The 26,235-nt window shown below is 40.6% G+C and overlaps 1 protein-coding gene across 1 annotated transcript in view; it reads left to right on the forward strand.

Moving 5' to 3' along the window:
• Positions 1–26,235, forward strand: part of caskin1 (CASK interacting protein 1) — a 176,356-nt gene that overhangs the window by 61,719 nt on the left and 88,402 nt on the right. Inside the window, 1 exon segment of the mRNA XM_037544688.1 lies at positions 23,279–23,330. Coding sequence (XP_037400585.1) covers positions 23,279–23,330 — 52 coding nt within the window.

The raw sequence follows: 26,235 nt of genomic DNA on the forward strand, positions 1-26,235 counted from the left end.
AATTTATATTTTCCATTTGTCCTGAGTCCACTTCGCAGTTTTGTTTTTGTTTTGTTTTTGGTTTGCATAGTGACAAAGTGAACGTCTACGTCAGAGCTGCAAAACAGTGCAGCCAGAATCGCAGACGGCTTAACGTCTAATAAATTTCCCGCTCTCTTTGGAGAGTATTTGTGTCTTTCAGACTGTCTGTGAGATGCTGCTGAATCTAGAGGAGCTGAGGCACGAGGCTAGGCTAGCAGGCTAAAGCAGTTCTGCTAAGCTTTTCATTTTTCATTACTGTTGACAGCTGTTGTGTTATTAAAGGGGGATTTCTTCGTGGTTTTTTTCCTTTCTGCCTAATGAAGTGGTTAAGATGTAAACCGAGCGGTTCCGAGCGGTTTGGTGTGTGGTTTCTAGAAAAACTTGAAAAAATCAGAACTGTTCACAGTGGTGGTGATAGGAACCAGACATCCACTTCTAGGGAAGAGGGAATATGTTTTAAGTTCGGGTTCTGACATTTTAAGCAAAACATATGTGAATATTTTTGAGAATTTACATATAATTATCATATCAAACCACTTATGAATACTGTGATTTAGCCGCTTTCTCTCTCATTCTGGGCAGAGGCGACCAGTCAGATTATTGATGTGTGGTGCGGCAACCAATTGTGTCTTGTCTCTTATAAATCAAATAGCTGACTGGCTGAGCTGTGTTCAAATACTTGTGCACACTGACCACTTCACATCAGCTGAGCTCTGTATAACTGCGCCATGTCATGAAAAACCCTTCTGCTGTTAATGAATAAACTTTGACTCTGGTGCTGCTCACATGGAGCACCGAGTGTACTGATGAAGTAAGAACCTGGTTCTGTTTAAACTGAGGGGCTGATTGCTTATTTTCTTTACTAGAACCTGGCTGGTCAACTAGCTAACAGGCTAAAAGAGCTAACAGCCTAAACAGCTACATCATTAATACCACAGGCTTAAATTAAAGCACTTACAGTGTGATTTACTGTAAAACTGCAGTATAAAAGTATAACAGTGCTGTGTTATGATGTGCTGCCCTGTGATGGACTGGCCACCTGCCTTCGGGCTGATGACCACTGGGATAGGCTCCAGCATCCCCCACAACCCAGAAGGAGAAGCGGCTTAGAAAATATGTATGTGTGTGTGTGTGTGTGTGTTATATGTTTATCATTATATGACAAAAAGCTCATGAAATGAATACAAAAATTCAAGCACACATGTTTTTACATGTTCAGAGTTTTTAAAATTATTTTTAGCAGTTCTCAGATTACAGCAGTCCCATAATCTGGGGGTGCTGCCACACCCCTGCATGCCGCATACCTGTCCTCCTCTAAAAGCTCCCTCACAGAAAGTTACTACATGAAATGGTTATGAATTCAATGACTTAGATGCTGTTTTTTGATAGTTTTGAGAGATTTTGTCCTTAAACTCCATTCATGGTGGAGGGATACATAATATGCAGGATGTTGTGAGGCAAAAATAGTCCCCAAAGCAAATGTATTTTACCAGATTTTCTAATATTTTGCATAATCAACATTCCATATAAACTCAGAAGACTCGTGTCCATATTTTCCTCCATGTTTATAGATGACAGTGAGTCATAAAGTGTCAGAAAACACATAATAAAGTCTGTTAGAGGTACTGAATACACAGTCTGAGGCAATGAATTAGCTATGCAGTGGTAATAAGGTGTAAACTTGCATTTTTAACTACATTAGCTGTCCGTAGCTCCAGTGCAAAGCCAAAGAAACAAACTTCTACCAGCATGATCTCCTAACTGTGCTAAAGTTTTCATTACTTTCCCCAATAATGACTGATTGTGCCACACTATTGTTATCTGTTGGTATGTTTTTCTTCTTTTGCTTCTCCCACATTTATGACTGCTTGTGCCGTTTGGTCCGGTTGGGAATAGTGTGCTTAAATACTGCTTTTTGTATATATTTGGATGTACAGTTTTTGTGCAGTCACCGTTAAATAACATTTTTTTCCCTTAAGAAAGAATGGAGGGCATCCAGCTTATATACTGATGATACAAGTCCATTAGCAAAATCCTGTTAACCATGTGGGCTACCATACCAGCGACCTAGTAACATGCTAGCAACCATAGATATACAGCAGTTTAAGACAGATGCTGTCCAAAATTACACTCTTTCAAGAATATTGCTCTCAGAAATGGGAATAGGACTAAATAACGGAGGGAACGCAGTGATCCGCGCTCATGTTTGTGTGATGTTATGTGTAGATATGGCCGAGTGGTTGGTGATGCACAGAGAACCTGTTGATTTGATTGTTTTTCCTCTGCCGAGAGCAGCCCGTACAGCCTAGATTAATCTGTATCGGAGGATTTTAACGAAGCAGATTTGGTGAAAATTGGTTAAGTAAAACGGAAGTTGTGGCTGATTTCATCCTGAGACTCATTGTCTCTCAGTACAAGTGAATTTGTTCACAAGCGGATCTTGACCTCTCCAACATGGTGGACACGCAGACAAAGCGGCATCTACGTGTATATGTCTATGTTAGCAACCATCAGAGATACCATAGCAACTGCCTAACAACACCTTATCAACTGCTTGCGATACCATAGCGACCATCTAGCAACCAGCTGGGATACCGTAGCAACTGGTTGTCAACATTATAGTAACCACCTAAAAAACCCTTTGTCAGCCACTTAGCAACCATCTGGCAACTGCATAAGCTGTGCAATCATGCGTTTTCTTCAGGATATACACTTTTGTAGTTTAAACAGAAAGCTTGCAGTGTGGGTTGCTGCTGCTAAATGTTAGTGAAGGGAGAATGTAGTGATGGTTTTGGTAATGATTAGATGATGAGATCATTATGCAGTTAGAACAGGACTCATTTCCTGGTGTGTTTGTAGAAATAGCTCAGGCAGTTCAGTATTTACTGGTGGTAATGAAGTGGAGAACAGCAGCAAATCTGCACAAAATCTGATGCTAAATGGTCGCTGTGCGTTCGTAGCGCAGTCTCTGGAGTAAAATCCATCACAGAACAATAGCAGAAGTTAAACCTCATAAATAAAACAAACGGTCCTACAGACACAGACAGACAGACAGTCCTAAAGCCCTCAGTGTGTTGACGTGACTGTGACTCGCTGACAGCACAACAACAGAGTTTATTTATGAAGGGCTAAAAATGCACACACTGATTAACATTCCCGTCTGTGAATCCACAAACGGTTGCTTCACAGCCATGATGAACAGGCTTAATCTTCAATCTAAAAATGAAAATGTCTGCACCTCTGGCAAACATATATTCTGATGTTCTATGTGCAGTAGATGTACATGCTTCCAGATAGATTCCCTCCTTAAAACACACTCTGAACGTTTCAGTGAAGAATTCTTCACTGAATTATCAACATTGCAAAACATTACCAAATTTGGCCATCATGCTAACAGTGGAATCGTTGAGCAAAAACAACATCTGCCCTCCATTTTAACTCTGTTTTTGATGTGACCTCATCAACCTTCCCCTTATACCATTTCCCCTTATACCATCTCTGGTTTGTAAGTTGATAGTTGGCAAGCTAATGGCTACTTAACTAGCAGGCCAGTACGCCACACTTATACCAGGCAAAGCAATTATTCTAAAAGTTTGTGTTTTACACTCTGGCTTCTCTAAAATGAGTACATGAGAGTGCTGTGGATGGGCCATGGGAGTGGTGTTTGTGGACAGTGGTAGGGGTGTTGGTGGACAGTGGGAGTGGTGAGGGTGGACAGTAAGAGTGGTGTTGATGGGCCATGGGAGTGCTATTGGTGGACAGTGAAAGTGACATTGGAGGGGACATGAGAGTGGTGTTGGTGGACAGTAGGTGTGTTGTGAGTGGACAGTGGGAGTGGTGTTAATGGACCATGGGAGTGACATTGGAGGAGACATAAGAGTGGCATTGGTGGACAGTGGGAGTAGTGTTGATGGATCGTGTTAGTGGTGTTGATGGATCGTGTGAGTGACATTGGAGGGGACATAAGAGTGGCATTGGTGGGCAGTGGGAGTAGTGTGGATGGACCGTGGTAGTGGTGTTTGTGGACAGTGGTAGTGGTGTTGGTGGACAGTGGGAGTGGTGAGGTTGGACAATAGGAGTGGTGTTGATGGGCCGTGGGAGTGGTGTTGGTGGACAGTGGAAGTGGTGTTGATGGACCATGGGAGTGACATTGAAGGGGACATAAGAGTGGCATTGGTGGGCAGTGGTAGTGGTGTTGATGGACCGTGTGAATGACATTGGAGGGCAGTGGGAGTGGTGGTGGGCAGTTTAAGTGGCATTGGTGGGCAGTGGGAGTTGGGCTGGTGGGATATGTAAGTGGCATTGGTGGGCAGTGGAAGTGGAGTGAAAATGGCATTGGTGGCCTCTGAGAGTGGCCTTTTGAGCAGTGAGAGCGGTATTGGTGTGCACTGGGACGGCATGGGAGTGGCGTTGGTGGTCCAAGAGAGTGGTCTTGTTGGGCAGTGGGAGTGGTGTGGGAGGGCCATGGTAATGGCCTTGTTGGGCAGTGGGATTAGCATTGGTGAACTGTGGGAGTTGTGTTGGTAGGCAGTGGTAGGGGTGTTGTTGGGCAGCATTGATGGGCCACGGGAGTGACATTGGAGGGTCGTGAGAGTGCCGTTGGTTGGACAGTAGGGATGGTGTTGGTTGACCGTGAGAGTGGTGTTGGTAGACCATGGGAGTGACATTGGAGGGAACTCAGGAGTGGCACTGATGGGCTGTGGGAGTGACATTGGAGGAGGCATGACAGTGGCGTTCGTGGACAGTGGGAATGGTGGTGGGCAGCGGGAGTGGCGCTGGTAGAATGTGGAAGTGGTGTTGGTGGTCAGTGGAAGTGGTGTTGGTGGTCAGTGGTAGTGGTGTTGTTGGGCAGCACTGGTGGGCCACGGAAGTAACGTTGGAGGGGACATGAGAGTGGTCTTGGTGGGCAATGGGTGTGGCGGTGGGTAGTGGCATTGGTGGGCATTGGAAGTGGCATTGGTGGGCAGTGGGAGTGGTGATGGTGGGCAGTGGGAGTGGCAGCCATATCTTCCTGTGTTACTGCAGTTACTCAGTGAACTGACATTGGACGCAGGCCTAAACAGCAGACTGTGACCTCCGCAGACAGACGGCAGGGGTCGTCTCCTGGAGTAAATATTGATCAGTGACTCATTACTAATCAGCTCTGCTCCTCATTCCACTCAGCTCAGCACTGCTTTATATACAAATACAGTGCAGGCTGATAATAATAACAATAAATATCACAGTATTTTCAAAATATATCGTGGTTTTCAGATGATATTTAAGTTAATAAATACGTGCTTCCTGCTGCTGATCTGGACTAAAGACTGTGTTAGAAACCCGACAGAGCATCTTTGGATTGTTACAACTAAAGGAACCTTATGTAGCATTTATGTAGCAACATTATACATTATCCAAAATATTAAATAATGAAAAAATATTTTAATAATGTAACTGGATCTGGATAATGTAACCAGTGCTGGTAACTACTTTTCATTTTTGGTCAGTACTGCTAGAGCTAAAAATGAGCAAAATCAGCAGATTAGAAGCATTACTCTTGCTCCAGTGAGGAGGTTCTGTGGGTAAATACAGTAACACAGTTCATGCTGTTAAAAGCATTTTAACATAAAATGTAAAACAGCCATAATTGCGGAGACCCCGTTCCAGCCCATCTGTGGCCGCCTGTGGAGAAGCGGCAGGAGATCCAGATGTGCTTTAGGATGTCCAGATGTGCTGTGAGGAGCGATCACGCGAGGGAAAACGGAGGCAGAGAGGACACTTGTTAATTGAATCAGGAAACAGGCTGTACGCTGCCGTCTGCACTGGTCAGTCTGGCCTTCCACATCACACTTATGACAGTCTCTTTAATCATGGAGCTCACAAAACACCTCTAACCCCCCACTGACCACCTAACTTTACAACTCTTTTAGATCGCAAAGGCCTACAGTTCAGTGCATAAGTCAGAGACCCTTTTCATCTATGGTTAAGATTTCAGATACGGGGAAAATTTTATGGATTGGTGATACTGAATTAGTAATTACTTGTTGCTAAACCAACTTCTAAGACTGAACTTTTTAGGTGTGTCTGCAGATTCTTTCAGGAACTGAAAGTGAGTCTCCTGAAAAGAATGAAAGCTGGAATAAAGTGAGAGAGACTGACCCTCACAGAGCTGGGATTAGATTTTACTGTTGAAGTTGTACTTCAACTCTGGCTGTTTTCACTGGAAATGAGCTAAAAGAATGATGGTCTCTTACTTTTGCCCAGCACTGTATAAGAGGCCACTTGTGCATATTTTTGGTGTTTTTGACTGTAATGCCTGCTGCAACGTTCTTATAAGTTTACTGCATGTAACAATGGTGCTTGAGATAATGGCAATAAAATCCTGGCCAGATTCTGTGGCAGACTGTGTGTTTATATTACAGATAAATATAAATATATATATATATATATATATATTAAACAGATATTCTCTGACCATCTGCCTCTGATGCTCTGAAATCATCGCCACCTTATTCTGGTTTTAATGCCAAACAGCAAACTGTTCTTGCACAAACAAAAGCCCTCAGCATTATACCTCAGACAAATGTGGTTAAAGAGTGAGTTTTCTTTATCTTAAGTAGTTAAGGAGTACATTTTCTCCTTCCTGGAGCCCTAAAGGCTTGGCACTCATCAGACCATCAGGAGCAGATAATGAAAGCAGAAACTAGAGGGGCTGTTTTCATATGAATCAGACTGTGGGGCTGTTTTCCTGTAAAACAGACTAGGGGGCTGTTTTACTGTGGATCAGATTGTAGATCTGCTGTGCCATAGATCAGACAGTGGGGCTGTTGTGCTGTGGGTCAGGCTGTGGGGCTGTTGTGCTGTGGATCAGGCTGTGGTGCTGTTGTGCTGTGGATCAGACTGTGGGGCTGTTGTGCTGTGGATCAGGCTGTGGTGCTGTTGTGCTGGTGATCAGACTGTGGGGCTGTTGATGAAAGTGTTTTTCTGTTTTTTGGTTCATACATAGGCAAAGTGGATGTCAAAGTCAAGCCGACACTCTCTTTGAAAGGCATTTGTGTCTTTTAGACTGTCTGATGCTCCTGATTTAGTAGTGGTGTTGAACCTAAAGGGAAAATTATCAGCCAGACGAAGTGAGGCAAGAAGCTGGGCTAGCAGGCTATGCTAACTCTGCTAAATTGTTAATTACCGTTGACAACTGTCAAGATGTTAAAGTCCCAGAGAACACAGTGTAAAATATTAAAAATGTTTGTGTGATACTGAAATCCAGTGATACATCCAGATACACAAAAGATAAGGTATCAGAAAACAAGTGAAAGTCTCTACATAGACGAGTGGTTTTGTAATCTTCTCTATGAGCAAATTAACTAATGGTCAGATGAATGAAGAGGCAGAAGGACAAACAGAAATAAATGGATGATGACAGACAGATGGCTAGCCTGATAGCTCAGTTATGCTGACTAGGTTAATGTTCGCTTGGTGGTTAGCTTTGTCTGTAGACTGTAGGGGAACACAGTTTTGATAAAACTGTGTGGGCCAACTCAATCAGCCTTGTGATTGAGGATTAGTGCTGTAACTAGAATCTTATGGGCCCCAGTGCTAGAACAATTAATGCTCCTCCACCCACCATACCAACATGACAATGTAATCTGGACGTTTATTTGGTATTGTTATTTCTCAAACAAGTTGATGCTCTTTAGGCACGCCACTCCACCCACTAGCGTATAATGTGTTTGGTCTGCTATATAACATTAGATTAAATACCAATGTATACAAATAAAATAATGTGTTGTTTGGTAGTGAAGTTATTTGTTATGTAGGTTAGACAAGAACAGTTTTGGAACAGACAAGAACCAAACAGGTTTGGTTTCTGACTTCTTGCTCTCTTGCACTCCAGCCATCACTGGGATTTGTACAATTCCATCAGCAGCATAACTGTATCAATTGATTGAATGATTGATTACATAAACTAGGTGTATTACTGTATGTTTTCCCAGTATTACTGCACTATTCATGTTTGCACATTCTATTACTGCACTATTTATATTTGCACCGAGAATTACTGTAAACTCACCCTTTCATCCTGCAAAGGGTTCTAGGTCCTTAGTACATGCACATTGTATGCAAATAGACCCGATTATATGGTTTCTGATGCTGAGTGACATACAGTAAACGTCAACAAACAGACGTCACAAAGCTAAACTCAGGAGGAGGATGGCTGAATTTGGTTCATCTAAAGCTTCAGTAAAGTTTCTTCTTACTTGTGTAAGTTCTTTCGAATAGTTTGCTCTGGGACAGTTCTGTGTTTCTCCTTATGTAACAGACGTTTGATTGGCTTCCTCTTTTTCTCTTTAGTCAAAATGGATTTTTTTTCCTCTGAGCTTTTTTTTCTAATGTGTTTGTTATTTTTGCAGATGCTGCTGTGAGGTTTAGGAGCTTTGAAAGGAATCAGTCCAATTTGGAAAAACATTAGTGTCTATTTATAGGAAATGAATTGATGCTGGCCAGAGTTTAACTGGCTTCCTTTTGGCTTCAGAACAATGTGAGCTCTGTAGTGTCTCAGAGTGTCTTTCTGTGTCTCTGGTTGTGGCTTTGCAGTGTTTCTCTGATCATCTATGATCCCCACTCGGAGCTGAGTTAGATTTCCCCCTCCAGGATCCACCCACAAACGTGTTGTTATGTAGCTACTGTTGTAATGTTGAACAAGCTTTACAGAATCCTGAGAAAAATCCCATTTAGCCTAATGAGAAACTGTAGAACAGACTCAGTTTATATAACAATACCTACATTTAGAGTCAGTTATTCATTCAGCCTAATGAGAAACTGCAGAACAGACTCAGTTTATATCACAATACCTACATTTAGAGTCAGTTATTCATTCAGCCTAATGAGAAACTGTAGAACAGACTCAGTTTATATCACAATACCTACATTTAGAGTCAGTTATTCATTCAGCCTGATGAGAATCTGTACTAAAACATGTCCAGATAAGCTCTTTTGTGTGTGTGTGTGTGTGTGCGTGTGTGTGTGTGTGTGTGTGTGTATGTGTGTGTATGTGTGTGTGTGTGTGTGTGTGTGTGGGTGTGTGGGTGGGTGAGAGTGTACTGAAGGCGTTTAGCCTTCAGTTTTCGAATCGAATTAAATGTCACATCAGTCTCAAGCAGCTGTCAATCATGTTTTCTTTTTCACTAACACTGCAAACATTACACTGCAGATTAGACACATTGCACTGCATTTCGAACACATTACACTGCAATTTAGACACACTGCAGATTGGACTATTGCACTGCATTTAAACACGTTACACTGAAGTTTAGACACAATGCACTGCAATTTAGATACACTACAGATTGGACCATTACACTGGAATTCAGACACGTTACACTGCAGATTAGAAAAATACATTGATTATAAAACTATGCTGCAAATTAAACACATTACACTGCAAATTAAACACATTACACTGCAGATTACAAACAGTACACTCCAGATTAAACATGTTACACTATATTATAAACAATACACTCCAGATTGGAAACCTTATACTGCAGATTAGACATATTACACTGCAGATTACAAAGATTACATTGCAGATTACAAACATTAGACTGCATCTACAGATTAGACACATTACACTGTATTACACTGTTGTGGTTAACATGTTCCAAACCACAACTTATTACCAAAATATAAAGTTGTACATAAATTAAAACATTCTCCATAAATTACAGCAAACAGTTATAAAACACCCTGATTTTGTATGCAATCCGGTCTCTCTTCTCTTCTGTGCTGTTGCCTTTTTCCTCCTGACTGTATTGGTATCGACACACCGGAATGTTGGAAATGTAGGCACTGAAGGATGCAAATTTACACTGCCATCCGAACAACGTCCGAGCTGAGGTACCGCAGTAGGCAGCGTTTATACACACATCAGGACACAACTGAGAAACGTCCTGCCTCAGAAAACTGTCTGAATAGCAGTGGTTATGTTTCAGACACAGCCAGAGACAAAGACTGAGTATGAATTTATGAGAAAATAATGTTTATATTTATATAATATAAACATATATGCTGATGGATAACAAAGAATAACAATCATTATTATGTAATCTAATGAAACAGTGTTTGTGTTGTGTTAGTGTGGGTGCCCTGCGTTAATCTGTGTGCACATGTGTAGGAAGAGGTAGAAGATGCTTGTTGCCTAGCAACCCCACTACAGTTCTACAGGATGCAGGGTGTTTGTAGAAAAACAATACAGAAACACTGGACACACCCTTCACATACATTCTGCTATCCGTAAGTGTGGACATCAGCTTTTATACAGTGAATATCCCAGTGCGTCAGTCTGCTTTAGTCTACACAACGACTGAGACTTCATTTTCTTTTTGCTAAAACTGTTTTGATGCTATTGTTTGAATAAGGAGAGTTCAGTACATGGAACTCAAGGGTGTAGGAGTGAGTTTGACGTTGGGGAGGACATATTTGGTATAATGAATGAATGTGCCACTAAAGTCACAGAGCTGAACAGCTGCTTGAAAACAATTTCGAAGGCACTCAAGAGGCTCATGAGAAATAAGCATATTGTATTATTTCTGTTTATTGATCTGAGAAACTGGCATTGGACACCACTGAGACTCATTTGTGTTCACTTATTAATCTGAGGTCATCTTATTCACCAGTTATTAGTGCCCGAATGCAACTTCTGCACCATTTAAGGTGAAATAGGCATTCGAACAAGAAGCTGGTGAATAGGAAGCCGACTTCGTTGTACACTGTGGCTAAAATTAGGCAGATGTGTGTCAGCTCTGACGCTGTCAGTCTGCCTGCCTTGGACTCTGTTACCTCCATGGACTCCAATTCCCAGCATGCTCTACCTATGGACTACAGTGACTCTGCTGAGCATGTGACACTCCGGCGCTCCGGCTCGCCTTGTTTCTAATCAGTGAGATTGTCTACACCTGTGAACCTGTGTATTTAAGCCCTGTTGTTTCCTGTGTTTGGTGCTGAGTATTATCTAGCCTCTAGCTCTGTTACGACGCGTTTTCCTTGTTCTTTCCCTTTGTTATTTCTGTCCTTCGCCTGTACTTCGTTTTCTCCTTTTTTGCCTTGCCCATTGATTGCCTTTCTGTTGCCGTTTTGTTTGTACTTGTCTCTACCCTTTAGCCTAGCCCCTTTACCTGGTTTTTGCTCTCCCGTGTACCGACCTTTCTTCAGTCCGACCACCCTCTGGTATGTCTATGTTGCTGCTGCTGTTGTTGTTTTTGACCCTGCCGGTCCCTTACGATTATCTTGTATTGCCCTATTAAATTAAACCTTGTAACATCCATCAGCGAGTGTCTCTCCTGTTACGGGCAGTCGTGACAATGTGATGTTACTGTCCTGCTCACAGCTCAGATCAAATAAACATTACAGAAAAAAAATAGTAATTAAATAATGAAGGATGATATGAAAATAATGGATCTCATTCACCAAAATCAGCCAAAGTTATAATAAATGACTATATCTCAGTTTTAATAAAAAGCAGTAATACAAAATCTTTTTTTTGTTTTCCTATTGTGGAAAAAGGGACTTTTACTTTAAAAGGACGAATACTATGACATCACATAACCAGAAATTCTTATGATGTTGCTATCATCATACATCCCAAAAACCAATTGAAATTGTATTAATTTCCAATATTTGTAAATATTCAGTCATACATTTCAGTACATATGAGTTGGATTTGTTTGGTCTTATTTTCAAAAACGGATGTTTTAAGAGAAAAATTACATTTTATGTTTTTTTTTGCTTTTTTTTTTTTTTTTTTTTTAAAAATTATATTGCTATTGTGCAATTGCGCATTATGGCCATGTGTCAACAATTTGTCAAATACTTAAAACATTTTTTTTACTTTATTTCTATTATTTAAGCATTTTTAAATAACAAAAACAAAATAAAACATTTTTATGATCTTTAAGCAACAATTTATGCAATAGAGGGTTAAATTTGTTCTTGAGAACGGTCCTTAGTTCGCAAGTGTTCTTACCTATGAACAAATTCCAAATAAGAGAACATTGATCAGGGTTTTAAGAAGAAATTTATTCTTAAGAACGGTTAGTGAACGAGGCTCATTGATGTCATGTGATGAAATTGGCTATTTGCTGTGAATTCCCAGCTAATGGCGATGCCAGTGGTTGAATCCAGACCATCCTAAACTGGAATTTTCATAATGAGCTAACAACTTCATTTACTTTGTTGTTTTGTTGCTAATGTTAGTTACTAGCATGCTCCAAGTAACTAGCATAGCAAACTAAACAGCCTGAGGACAGGCTTATTTACATGTTTATTTCCACATGCTGCTTCTGTGTGAACCATCGTGGTGCCTCACGTCACGGTCGTCAGATTAGTCATGAGCCCCCAAAAAAGGGAAACAGCTTGTTTTACTCTAGGGCCAAATCGTGAGGCTGTAAATGGGCATATAAAGCTGCAGCCGCCCCCCCCCCCCGAACCAAAGTCGCAGAACTTCAGACATCACAGAACAATTTAAAATACTGAATCAATGCATTCTTAAATTCATATTACTGACGCAAATGCTGGCTGTGTCCAAAACTGAAATCAGCTGTCTCGATGTCTTGCTGCTTGCACTGTCTCATAAATCATTTAGTGATATATGTCTCAGGGTCCTCTGGAATTGACCCTGAATCTTGACTGCTGCTGGAATCAGTTATAGCCAAGACAACACCAGAGCCAGTTATAATGACGGAGAATAACCATCCTAAAATCATAATTACATCAAATAATATCAGGTAGAATCATAATGTAATATTGATTACAGGTGATTGTTTTAACACATCTTACCACACAGATTGATGTACTGAGAAAATCATAACTGTGCTCACAAGAGACTGAGGTTTGCAGATCCGCCTGCTTCTTATTTAACTTTTCCGTTCCACCTTAAATGATGCATCAGTCACCTTAAAGGTGCGCCAGTGTCAGAAGGAAACTGCAGCATCATTTAAGGTGGAAATATAAAACCTGAGGACGCTGATGGTCTGGAAAGCGATGTCAAGGTTGCTGTTTTCTGTTGGACAGGTAATTATCTGGTTTGTTTATGAGAGAATTTGTCATTTTACTGAAATATGTAGCTAATGTAGCTAGCTGCTTTTGTAGCTACATTATGTATTAGTGCAACACTTATGTCAGCATGAAGTTGAAATCACCATTTAAGGTGGAAGGGGAAAATTTGAATGAGAAGCTGGCAAATAGGCAGCCTCATAACGTTAGCTAAACTGTAGATGTGATGTAGCTAGCTGTGGTGATCTTTTATGTATATCTGTGTTCAACATTGTCTGTATTGTAGTTTTGGGCAGGTGTCATTTGATGGCATTTATGTGATATTAGTCTATATGGGTTTTGAGTGGCTCCAGTGCTCTCTGTCGTGAGCAGTCAGGCGCTGAGTGTTAGTGTGTTTTGGGGGAGTGGATTTGGAGGGAACGCTGATAGTAAGGGGAGGGATTTTTTTTAAAAGCTAGTTTATACTTGCTGATTTCTACAAAATTACCAACTTCAACTTTGATTGCACCAAGTGTGTATAAAATAGGTTTTTCTTGGTGAGTATGCACATGTATAATGTTTAACATACTGACCAGACCAGACGAGTCCACGCACTAATAACAAACATTCCAAAGAAAGAAAAACATTTAACTAAAGGACAAATAGAATAGAAAGGCCAATAAATAGAGAGTGAAAATAGAAGAGAAAATGAGAGAAGAGATAAATGTGTGAATATGTACATCAGAGCAGAATAGTTGCATATTTATACCCAAATTTCACTTTAATTTAGCTGTGTCCAGTGATGCTGCTAAACTGGGAGGGTAAAGACTAGCACCAGCTTCCTCCAAGACACGTGAAGCTCCACCACATCTTTTCAAACTGAATCATTGGAGCTCAACATGCTTGGAGGAGAAAACTATCTGCTTCTTCTGCTAAAGAAGCTAACAGATGCCTGCATTGGCTAGCATTACGTGGAGTGAGGACTTGTTTTAGAAGCTCTGCTTTTAATCTTGAGATCTGATCCTAGATCAGCTTTGATCAGTATCAGGTTTGTATTTGTCCTCCTGCTCACAGTGCTACAGTACACGCTCTCAGTTCTCCACAGGTGAGAAGCTGCAGGTTCTCCTGCTGTACGTTGCTTATTGCGTACGGCAGAGTTTTTGTGCTGACCCAGGCAGTGTTTGGTGGGGGGAGAAGGAGGAGAGCAGATATTTTTAGGAGAGATGCTGATGTTGGCTCAGTTTCAGCTGTTCAGTGTCCCGGACCTTTTATGAAGACGCTGCAGGAGGAGGGAGGTCCTACAGGCAGGAATTAAAACATAGAAACACAGAGCAAAACAAAAACGGCCCGCACGCCCCCAGAGAGGGAGAGAGAGAGAGAGAGACAGACAGACACACACACAGACAGAGAGAGACAAACTCAGGGCCAAGACTCAGCGATGGAGAGATAGAGGGACAAGGAGAAGGGAGAGGAAGAAATCAGCAAATTAAATTTTCTCTCTGGTCCGTAGGCGTAGTTCCAAATCCAATTTTGCCCCCCCATCCTTAAAGAATGCCCCGCTGTCATAATCCAGACTATAGAAATTAATTATAGGATGAACTGATTGAGAAATGTCCATCTAAATTACAAACTACGACACTGGTACATGGATCAGTGGACTATGGTTACACTACACCCATTTCAATAGTTATGCTACACCCATTTCCATGGTTACGCTACAACCATTTCCATGGTTACGCTACACTCATTTCCATAGTTACACTACACCCATTTCCATAGTTGTTTCATAGTTACTCTACACCCATTTCCATGGTTACACCACACCCCTTTCCATGGTTACATGGTTACAGTCTGTAACTGTAGAACTACAGAGTGGAACTACATGGTCAGTGGAGCTGATACAGTGGACAGTGAGCGTAGATGCACTCTTTAACGTACGGCTGCTCAGTGTCTGTGCTGTATAACATTAGTGTTGGCGTTGTTTCGTTTCTGTTCTGAAAGTAGAACCGTGGCCTTGCTGTGGTCCGACCCTGTCTGTGATGATGCTTTAGGGTGTATTGAATACAGAGGCAGTACTGTGTGATGTAATACTGTGGAGTGTGTCTGGTGCATGCTGGGTAATGTCTGACTGCTCTGCTCTCTCTTCTCAGCAGAGCCAGGCTGGTAAACAGGGCCAAACTTTAACTAATGATTTTCCAAACCGTGTGCCAGCAGCAGCAGAGGAACACTGTCGTAGAGTCACCTGCAGCTCTGGGACTACCAGAGACCACCACACACTCAACAGAGCTGCTCTCACTGTCTGCTTTAACCCTCTGACGCACACATAGAAAAACCATATACATTTAAAGAACCATATACAGCAGGTTATATACAGAGAAGAACCATTTAACAAAAACACACATTTAAAGGGATCTTTGTGTCGTGTCTGCCTAACCACTGACTTTAGTAAAGAACCTTTAAAGGCCTTCTTTTTTAAAGGTCCAGTGTAGGGGTTCTATACCACTTTAAGACTTATCCATAGAGCCTTCTTCATGGTAGTTCTTCAAACTTTTAAAGTGGTTCTGCAAAAAATGTTATGGTTTTAAAAATTACCCTTAAATTGGTTTAGCACCTAGATTCCCCCATTTTAAGGCAGTAATGGTAAGGTTCTATGCCAATTTACACCAACTTAAGTGTTCTTCCTAGAACCTTCACATTATGAAAATAGTCTTTTAAAAGTCTGAAGAACATTCAAGTAATTAAAAGGTTCGAGGAAGAACCCTAATAGGTATAGAACCTTTACATTCTCTTATTATTAGGCTGTAATGTTAAGGTTCTTTACCAATTTAAGGGCTCTTCCTAGAACCATTACATTATATGGACGTTTTTTAAAGTTTAAAATGGTTCTTCTCATATCGTAAAGGTTCTAAGATGAAAAGTGCATTGTAAATATATAATGTATAGGTTCTATACCAATTAAAGGGTTTTCCCTAGAACTTTGGCGTTATATGAAGTTTTTCAGACTTTTAAAAGTTTCTTCACATAATATATGGGGCAATGTTCTATGGTTCAATATCTGTTTAGGTTCTTCCTGGAACCTTTTCATTACACAAAGGCTGTGCAATCTATAAAGTTTGTAAGACTCACATCTTGTTTGGTTCTAAATCCTTTGAAAGGCTGTTCTGTGGCACTGTACAAAGAACCCATTTGGGTTTCTGTGTTCATAAAAGAATGTAATGTTCATGCTGTGCTTTTGTGAGGAACCTCCTGGGATTCTTTCCCAGCAGTTTGGAAGAGGTTTCACGTGTTGTCTAGTACGTTTATGCAGAGGTTGTAGTCGGCCACCTGCCCACTCTGATTTCGGCATATTTCCAAACATCCTGCAGGTTACGGAGCTGATTTCCTCTCTGGCTGAGGTAAATGAAGCATTCCCATATGTTTGGGTTGGTATGTAAGAGCGCAATACATCTGCATGCATTTGATCCACACCAGCTGTTAGTCATAGCGCATATATATATATATATATATATATATATATATATATATATATCTCACACTGACAGTTCAGCTCCACTGCTGCACTCAATTCTTAAAGGCGAATTCCACCCATTTTTAAAACATTCTACATAATTCTACATAAATAGAGCGGTTCAGAGTGGTTTGGTGTGAAACTCTCTGCTCTACAGAAACTTACTGAGTCAGAACTCTTCACAGTGGTGCTGATAGTCACCAGACGTCCACCTCTAAAAGCTCCTCACAGAAAGTTACTACATGAAATGGTTATGAATTCACTGCCTGATGACTGAGATGCTGTTTTATGATAGTTTTGAGAACTTAAACTCCATTCATGGTGGAGGGATACATGCAGGGTGCTGTGAGGCAAAACATTACCCATTTTTCATCATCAATATTCCATATAAACTCAGAAGACTCGTGTAGGTTCTCTGGTGGTTCTGGATAGTAATGAAAATGTCTATATTTGTGTTGTAGTCATGGCGATCCCTGGTTCCTATCACCACCACTGTAAAGCCATCTGAATCCATTTCACACCAAACCTCTCTTAATCACTATTTACATCTCACACACTGAGTTATGGAGGAATTTTGACAGTTCAGCAAGTGTGTGATGATTCAGGTGAGCATGATGGTAATTGGTGTAAGCTTCCATTACTTGTTAACTACGTTAGCCTCGTAGCTCATCGACTAAGTTTGGGGTAAATCAGATTTCTCGCTGAACTATTACAGCCTAGCTGTAGGCTCTATTAAAGGTGAACTGAACTGAATGTTTCTGAATCTGTGCTGCAGAATGTTGAGTGTGTCCAGCTCCTCAGACAGAAAGACGTAACAAGCTGATTTATGCTCTGCTGAGGCCGCTCATTATGAAGTGGAGCATTTTGGCAGCTCAAAACAGCTGAAGGCGGCTTAACTGCTGCCATTTACCTCCTGTTTCTCTGATTAAAAAAAGACAAATGGGACATAGTTGTGCAAACCGAATATGTTTGAACCCTCAGAGATGCTGAATCCACTTTAATCAGACCTGATCATGATAGCCTGAAGCCAGGAATGGACTTCTATATAATGAGGAGGAGACGTGAAATTTGAATATAATATCTCATGAATGCCACGTTGCTACAAGCTGAGTTAAAAGTTTAGGCTAGGCTAATCTAGTCATATTTGGGTATTTAGCTAATAAGCTATCTAGGAATAGACATTCCATGTTCAGCTCCACCAGGTTTTATTTCAACAGAACACCACTAGTCATGCTTGCAAATTTTGCCCATTTTTACTCTATTTCAGATGCATTTTATAAAATGTAGCTTGGCCAACATTAGCTGGTCTTGTATGACCATAAATAACTGACCAGGAGGTGTTGCTAGGATTGTTACAGAGTGGACAGAGCTGACTTCAATCAGCTTGCTAACTGACCAGCGCTTAGTATTATTGATACTAACCGATCAGCACTCATTAGCAGTAATGCTAATCAATCAGCACTTAGTAGCAGTGATACTAACCAATCAACACTCAGTACCGGTAATGCTAACCAATCAGTGCTCAGTAGCATTGATACTAACCGATCAGCACTCAGTAGCAGTAATTCTAACAAATCAGCACTCGTAACAGTGATGCTAACCAATCATCAATTAGTAGCAGTAATGCTATCGAATCAGATAGTAGTGGTACTCTTTACATGGCTGCAGTAATGAAAGAACAGTGTGCAGTAACCTTTAGATAGCTGAGTAGCCTTTAGACTGTGTACAATATTCTGTAGACAGTGTGTGGTAGCTTTTAAATGGGTGCAGTTGTCTTTATACGGTGTATGGTAGCCTTTAGATGGCTGCTGCAGTCTTTAGGCAGTGTGTGGTAACCTTTAGACAGCTGCAGCAGTCTTTAGACAGTGTGTGGTAGCATTTAGACAGCTGCAGCAGTCTTTAGGCAGTGTGTGGTAGTCTTTAGATGGCTACAGTAGCCTTTAGACACTATGTAGCAGTCTTTAGACGGCTACAGCAGTCTGTAGCCGGTGTGTTGTAGCCTTTAGGCAGTTGCAGTAATCTTTAGACGATGTGTGGTTGTCTCTAGATGGCTGCTGCAGTCTTTAGACGGTGTGTGGTTGTCTCTAGATGGCTGCAGCAGTCTTTAGATGGTGTGCGGTAGCCTTTAGATGGCTGCAGCAGTCTTTAGATGGTGTGCGGTAGCCTTTAGACAGCTGCATTAGTCTCTAGATGGTGTATGATAGTCTCTAGATGGCTGCAGTAGTATTTAGATGGTGTGTGGTAGCCTTTAGACAGCTGCAGCAGTTTTAGGTAGTGTGTGGTAGTCTTTAGACTGTTGCAGTAGTATTTAGATGGTGTGTGTTAGCCTTTAGAAGGATACAGTAGTTTTTAGACAGTGTGCAGTAGCCGTTAGACAGCTGCAGCCTTTTTGAAATGGTGTGTGGTAGCCTTTAGATGGGTGTAATAGTCTTTCTCTTTCCTTCACTGGATTAAACTCTAGATTAGGACATCTGACCAAAATGTGAGACACAGCTCTGCACTGCCCTCTAGTGAAGGGTCTACTATTTACTCTTCGATTATTTCATGACTATTAGAATATTCAAAAACTCTGACCAGTCAGGACAAAACACTTCAGCTTTGAAATATTGTTGTTTACCTCTGAATGAGATAGCGGTGATAGTCAAAAACGTCCCTGTAGAGTAAAAAACAGTTTAGAATAAAATGAATAAGGGTGTCTGCAGAGTGACTCATACTTTCTGAAGTCTGCAGCAATGTGAATAGAATGCCAATCAGATCAATGTGCACAGAACTAACTGTTATACAACAAAAAAATATGCCACAGTTGAAATAGCCTGAATACGTGAAAGTTTTGGATTTTGTTAATAAAGTCTGACAGTCAGACTTTATTAACTTTCCAGACTTTCCTAGAGTCAGAGTCCTGTTAGCGGGTCAGCGAGGATGGCCATCGCTCCTTTTCACCTCGTAACAGGCTGGATATGTTGAATCAATCAGCTCTGGGCAGCTCCTCATTGTTTCTGTTCTTGTTTCTATCTCCACGGCTACTTCTGGCTCTTTGATTTTTCCATTAGAGCCGTTTCCTTCTAAAAGTTCCAGCATCAGCCTGAAAAACAGCTCCAGTCCCAAACCCCCAGAGATGCTCTCACACTCAGACACGTTTATCTGCTCCCCGCTCTGTCGGGTGTGAGTCTGCACAATCTGCCGGCCCTTTCGGAAGAGCGTCGATATACTGGTGCTGTTTTTAGGACTTTTATACTGAGATTATGAGGACTGTGCAATGTTTTACTAGCTAAAGTGCCAATAATGTTTTCATTGTAGTTTGTTTTGTTTTTGCAAAAGTGTTACTTACATGACATTCGTGTGGGTTTATGGACCAAAATCAGTCATATTTCATTTGAAGATTTTCATATTTCATCCACACACCACTTATTGGCCACCTTGTAGCTCCACTCACTGGCTGCTTTATCAGAAAACCTTGCTTTGTAACTACACCCACTGACCCCTTTATCAAAAACCCATCCCTTATAGCTCCCATCAACAGACTCCATCCACTGGCCAATGTATCAGAAACCCCCTGCCTTGGTGCTCCATTCAGTGGACACTTTATTAGAAACCCTCCCTCATAGCTCCACCCTATGGCCACTTTATTAGAAACCCCTCCCTTTTACTTCCACCCACTGGCCATTTTATTAGGAACTCCTTCCTTGTTGCTCCACCAGCTGGCAACTTATAGCTCTACCATATAGCACTGGCCATTTAATTAGAAATCTGCCACTTGTTGCGCCACCCTGTGGTAATTTTTTCAGAAAACCCTACATTATAGCTCCACCCACTGGCCACTTTATTAAAATCCCCTAGCATTAGAGACATTAGCTCATATGTACATATGTCTGTGTTGGTCATTTTCTAGTCATTGATCAGTGGTCAGTTTCTGACTGAAGAGCTCCAGATGAGTTTCTGTGAGTCATCATAATTACAAATATTGCTAAGAAAGAAGTTATGTGGTTACTGTTAATATTTTTAATACATGTGTTATGAAACTGCAGCTTTATCTTCTACTAGAAGACTACAGAAATACCAGCTCGCTGAAACCTGCTGAGCACTACTGAGATCTCTCATTAATTCTGATAGAGAACCAGCCTTTCCCCCACTGGGCCAGTCTCCACTCTGTATCACCTAATGGATGATAATACGAAGCCCTTTACGTTTCTCTGATGTGTCGTTCTGCGCTGTTTGGGTCGGTGGAGTGAAATGTTTAGCTCCCTTCTGAGAGCTTTATTTGTACTGACCCATATTTTATCCCCCTGCATGCAGACTTGCTGTGTGGAAAGAGAAAGAGATCTAATTAGCTGATTCACAGAGCTCATCAGAGATACTGCAGCAACGTAATTAACGATAACAATGTTCAGGAGCTGTGGAGTTGATTCGAAAGCATATATTTATATCATCAGTGTATACTGAATATAAATCCTCGTCAAGGTCAGGGAGAAATAAAGGATTATATTACGTACAAACTCTCAAATACCGTGGAATATGCTGAACTCATCCTGCATTGTACCTCACACTTACTGCCTGATTGCTTTTTTAGAAAACCTTCCCTTATAGCGCCACCCACTGGCCACTGTATCAGAAACACCTCCCTTGTAGCTCCACCCAAGGGCCACTTTTTTGAGAAACCCCTCCATTATAGCACCTTATTAGAAACCCCTCCCTTGTAGCTCTACCCACTGGCCACTTGATCAGAAACTCCTCCCTTGGAGCTCCACCCACTGGCCACTTTTTGAACAACCCCTTCCTTGTAGCTCCACCCACTGGCCACTTTTTGAGAAACCCCTCCCTTATAGTGCTTTATTAGAAACCCCTCCCTTGTAGCTCTACCCACTGGCCACTGTATCAGAAACCCCTGCCTTGTAGCTCCACCCACTGGCCACTTTATGAGAAACTCCTCCCAAATATATTTATATATATATTTATATTTTTTTTTTTTTTTTTTTTTTTTACTTGTGATGAGAGAAACTATTTGGTCAGTGTTTGTCAGTCCCTCACTAAAGTGTCCATATGCCTACATGTGCATGAAGGGGAGTCAGATTCTGGCAGCCCTTTAAAATCACACATAACTGTCTAGCTCTGTGTTAACTCTGTGTTTTAAAAACCTCAGATGCTGCAGACTCGAACTCCACCGCCCCTCTGATTACCTCTGTGTGTTAATGTTGATGATGAAATATTACAGTGATGGTGGTGAATAATGAGGAGACGGAGCTTAACGTTTTTCTGTTTATTAGGAGGAATAATGTTAGCGCACTCAGCTAAAGCATTTGGGAAATGGAGACTGAAACTGGGGAGTGGCGACTCTGATAAACAGCAAGGGGTGCTCTCACAGTATTCACTACTCATAGTTTATCACTCTTTAGTTCTGTTTAGACCCTTTTTACATCAGTAACAGCAGCGTAACTTACATGTAACTCACTTGTTTTGATGACGTGTTTGTGTTTCAGCCGCATGTGTTTATGATAGTTGCTAGGAAACAGACATGATAGCTGATTGTCGACTTTGATTGAGTAAGTTAAGATTTTCTAACTGGAGATAAGATGCTGTAAGATGAGATCTAGCTCCTTAATTAAGAAAATATTTGATTTTACAATATGAATTTATGAAAAATCTCATCTTGATTTTAACTCAGGACTAAAGACAGGAGTTTTCTTTAATCTTGAGCTCTAACAGAGTGTAAATTAGCCATGGACGCTGATATCCAGCTCATCCTGAGGGACACAAGAACAATAGAGGCTGTTTCCTCTCCCACATCCTTCCACTGTGATCCAGGCTTCTGTTTGACTGTGCTCACTGTGTTTGTGGCCTTCGAGGACCAGCAGGCTTTTCTTCCTCTCCCTTCCTGTCACTGCTGTTAGTGTTAGCTGCTTTGCTAATGTGTGAAGAGACTGTTTAGTTGTGAAATCTATGGCCATTGATTATCTATCAGTAACACAGCTTCGGTTATTGAAGTGTCCTTCATTCATCAGCTACAAGTTTGTGTGCACTTGCGCTGGCTGACAATAGAAATTTTGATTTTCACTCCTATTTTTGCTTGAAGCAGCTCTGTGCTAATCCTTCAGGCATGTTCATCTTCTATATTTATCTGCATGTCCATTACATTGTGAAGATTCTGTCTAAATAATAGTGTGACAGTTTTATGTTTTATTGAAACTGTTTTGGTTTAAACATCTGAGGGGTTTGAGTGCTGACATCACAACAATGTTAAATTAAGTCATTTAATTAATTTATATTAGACAGGTGATTGTTAGAAGTCAGATAGAAAATATTAAACTGGACTTCTGTTTGTGTCTGAAATCTACAGAATCACAAATACTGTCATATTTTAGTGCTCTGTTTATTTACGGAGTTTAGCATTAAACTAACAAAGTAAACCTAAAATATATATAATGTGCGATAACTTTTGCACAGGCTGCATGTTTTCTAGTTTTGTTGTTTCCAAAAATGTTAAACTCATGTAAATCAACATTAATTGTGTATTAAAATGGGCAGAAGGAGCTCTTTGTAACTTTTTTCACTTAGAAAATCAACAATGTGGAATTTGAAGTTTTATGCAGGAGTTAGCATTCAGGCTAATGCATTAGCTGATTCTAAATCATAACAGCAGATGTTTATAAAGGAGGGAAATGTTCTGTAACGTTGTATTCAGTTTCCTGGACAGAATGTTTATTTTATTGTTATCTAATGTCTCTCTCTCTCTCTCTCTCTGTGCAGAGTTGCTGGGTTCTGCTAAGAAGGTCAACGTTAATTTCCAGGACACAGACGGGTGAGTGAGGGTCATTTAGGGTCATTCAGGGTCATTTGGGGTCATTCGGGGTCACTCACTGTAAGCATCACTCACAGTGTTTATTTGAGTCTCTGTGTGCAACTGTTTATTTACCTTCAAAAGTTTGGAGTCATTTGGGAATTATTAATTAATTTTATTCAGTAGTAACTTTTTATATATTTTTAGAAATATTTCAAACTAAACTTGAAGGTTTTATTCAATATTCAAAGAGAAACAATACGTTATTAATTAGTTAATAAATAAAATACTGTAATAGTCAATAGTTGTTTTTATTCTGATCTGCCTCAAGATTTTATCACCACTTTAGAGTGGTAGATATGAATTTTATTAGAACTTCATTCTAGATGTTAATTTTATTATAATTTAATTCTGTATATGAATTTTATTAGAACTTTTGTGGCTTTTTTATTATAAAAGAACTTTGGAAGTTAATTTTAATAGAACCTTTTCTCCCTGATTCCTGATGTTCTAACATATTTATATTACATAAATATTTATTTACAGTTTATAACTAACAATCTAAAGCCCTTGAATTTGCAGAGCACCAGAGTATCAGAGTTATTTCATATCTTGCATCATTTTATCAGGATATTATTTTATGTTTTATGTATGTAAATGATTTTATTTCCTGATTTTTCTTACTGTAAACAGTGAATTGAAACTTTTGAAAAGCAGCGTCTCTTTCCTCCCTCTCCTCTGTCTGCAGGACAAACTAAACCACTCTGCTTATTAATATTGATAGGGTGAGAATGGAGGGTCTTCCCTCCTCATTAAATATTCATGAGGCTGAATGTTAAACAGGGTCATTCTGATGTCATCGTTCAGGAAGGAAGTAGGTTAGCTGAGATGAAGGAGGACAAAAGCTTCTGTGTCTGAACTTCAGTTTCTCTCTCTCTCTCTCTCTCTCTCTCTCTCTCTCTCTCTCTATTATATTATATTAACACTCGTATTGCCAAAGCTTTCGCATGGAAATTAAGAACGAAGTACAATATATACCAAAAAAAACAGCCAGTAACAGATATAAAGCAAGAACAGATATAACAGGTGCTGCTATAATAATAATAATAATAATAATCATCATCATCATCATCATCATCCGGTATATTATGGCTTTTTAGATGTGTGTCTCTGATATGGTGCCTTCACTCACTGTCCCTCAGAGTGTGGCAGGTGTGAACGTACTGCGCTGCCAATGTGCAGAACTCTTTATGTTCTCCTAGAACGTATGGCAGCTTCTCTATGGGGAGAAGATTCTCAAACACAGGACATGTTTTGGTGATTTTGGTGAAGAATTTTGCTCTAATGGGAGTAAATTTGGTACTTTAAGTCAGAAGGTGCTGCTCTGTCTCAGGCCTATTCTTCTGGCACTGCCGGCACAGTCTTTGATCCTTGGGTAGCCAAGACTTCCTGTGTCTGCCCGTCTCTATGGCCAGACGATGCTGACTGAGTCTGTACTTCGTCAAGGTGGACCTCAGTTTAGGGTCAGTCATTGTGGTCAGGTAATCTGCTACGCTGTAATGACGTTTTACGGCCAAATAACACTGCATTTTGCTCTGTGAGTTTGACTCAGTTTCCCAATAGGTGCGGTAATTCAGTTTGAGCTGTTTTGTAATTTGGTTCAGCTGGTGTGTTCTGGTCCTGAGCCTATGAGGTGTTAGTGTGTGTTAGTGAGGTGTTAGTGTGTGTTAGTGAGGGGTTAGTGTGTGTTTGTGTTGAACTGTGCTTCAGGACCAGCTGAGTGAGGAGGCTGTTGTCTTTGCTCAATTACTGGTCCTACAGGGCTTTATAATGATATGAGTGGGGGTCGTTGTCTTTTAAATGTGTTCAAAATTTGATTGCCCTTTTTTGTATTTTTATAATGAATGGAAATCGGCCGATTTTCGCCCTGCATGCGTTGTTTGTGGCATTTCTGTGCACCTTTAAAATAATTTTACACAGCTCTGCATGCAGGGTCTCAATTGGGTGTTTGTCCCATTTGTGAAATTCCTGATTAGTAAGTGGGCCTCACACTTCACTGCTATAAAGGGCTATTGGTCCAGTTACTGATTCAAATATTTTTAGCCAAATTCTGAATGGAATTTTCACAGGAATCTGTTGTTTTATGGCATAGGAAGCCCTGCGAGATTTGCCTTTCAGTTCATTCACTGCAAAGTTCAAATTTCTAGAAGAACTGATGTTTAAACCTAAATAATTGTAACTATTTGACTTTTGAATATTATTCATACCTAATCTAAATGTGTGTTGTTTTCCCTGAGATCTGGATCCTTTCTGAAATATCATTATATTAGTCTTTTTCAGGTTTACTGCCAGGGCCCAGGTCCAGGTTCTGCTGTTCTGAGGGGGACAGCAGAACCAGGTCATCTGCACAGAGCAGGAATTTAATCTCTGAGCCGTGCAGAGTGAGACCGAGAGCTGTGGACTCCTCTAATAACTTCACCAATTCATTACTGTATATATTAGAGTTGGACTTAAACAGCAGCCCTGTCTCACTCCGCTCTCCTGGGAATTTGTTTGTTTATTGCCAATTTTTATGCTGCATTTATTGCTGGTGCCAAATGGAATCAAAAGCCTTTTTGAAATCAATAAAACATGCAAAGATTTTGTTTTTATTTTGGACGATGTATTTATCGATTAGGATGTGTAGGGTGTAAATATGACAAATCTCAATCAGGGTCTCTGATTGCTTTCTGGAACTTTTCTGAGATGTTTTGGGCCCATCTCTCTCTCTCTATGTTTCTCTCACTCTCTCTCTCTTTCTCTGTTTCTCTGTCTCTCTCGCTCGCTCTCTCTCTCTTTCTCTTGCTATCTCTTTCTCTCTTTCACTCTCTCACTCTCTCTCTGATTCTCTGTCTCTCTCTCTCGCTCTCTCTCACTTGCTCTCTCT

Source organism: Pygocentrus nattereri, chromosome 14 (assembly GCF_015220715.1).
Source record: "Pygocentrus nattereri isolate fPygNat1 chromosome 14, fPygNat1.pri, whole genome shotgun sequence".
Lineage (NCBI taxonomy): Eukaryota > Metazoa > Chordata > Actinopteri > Characiformes > Serrasalmidae > Pygocentrus > Pygocentrus nattereri.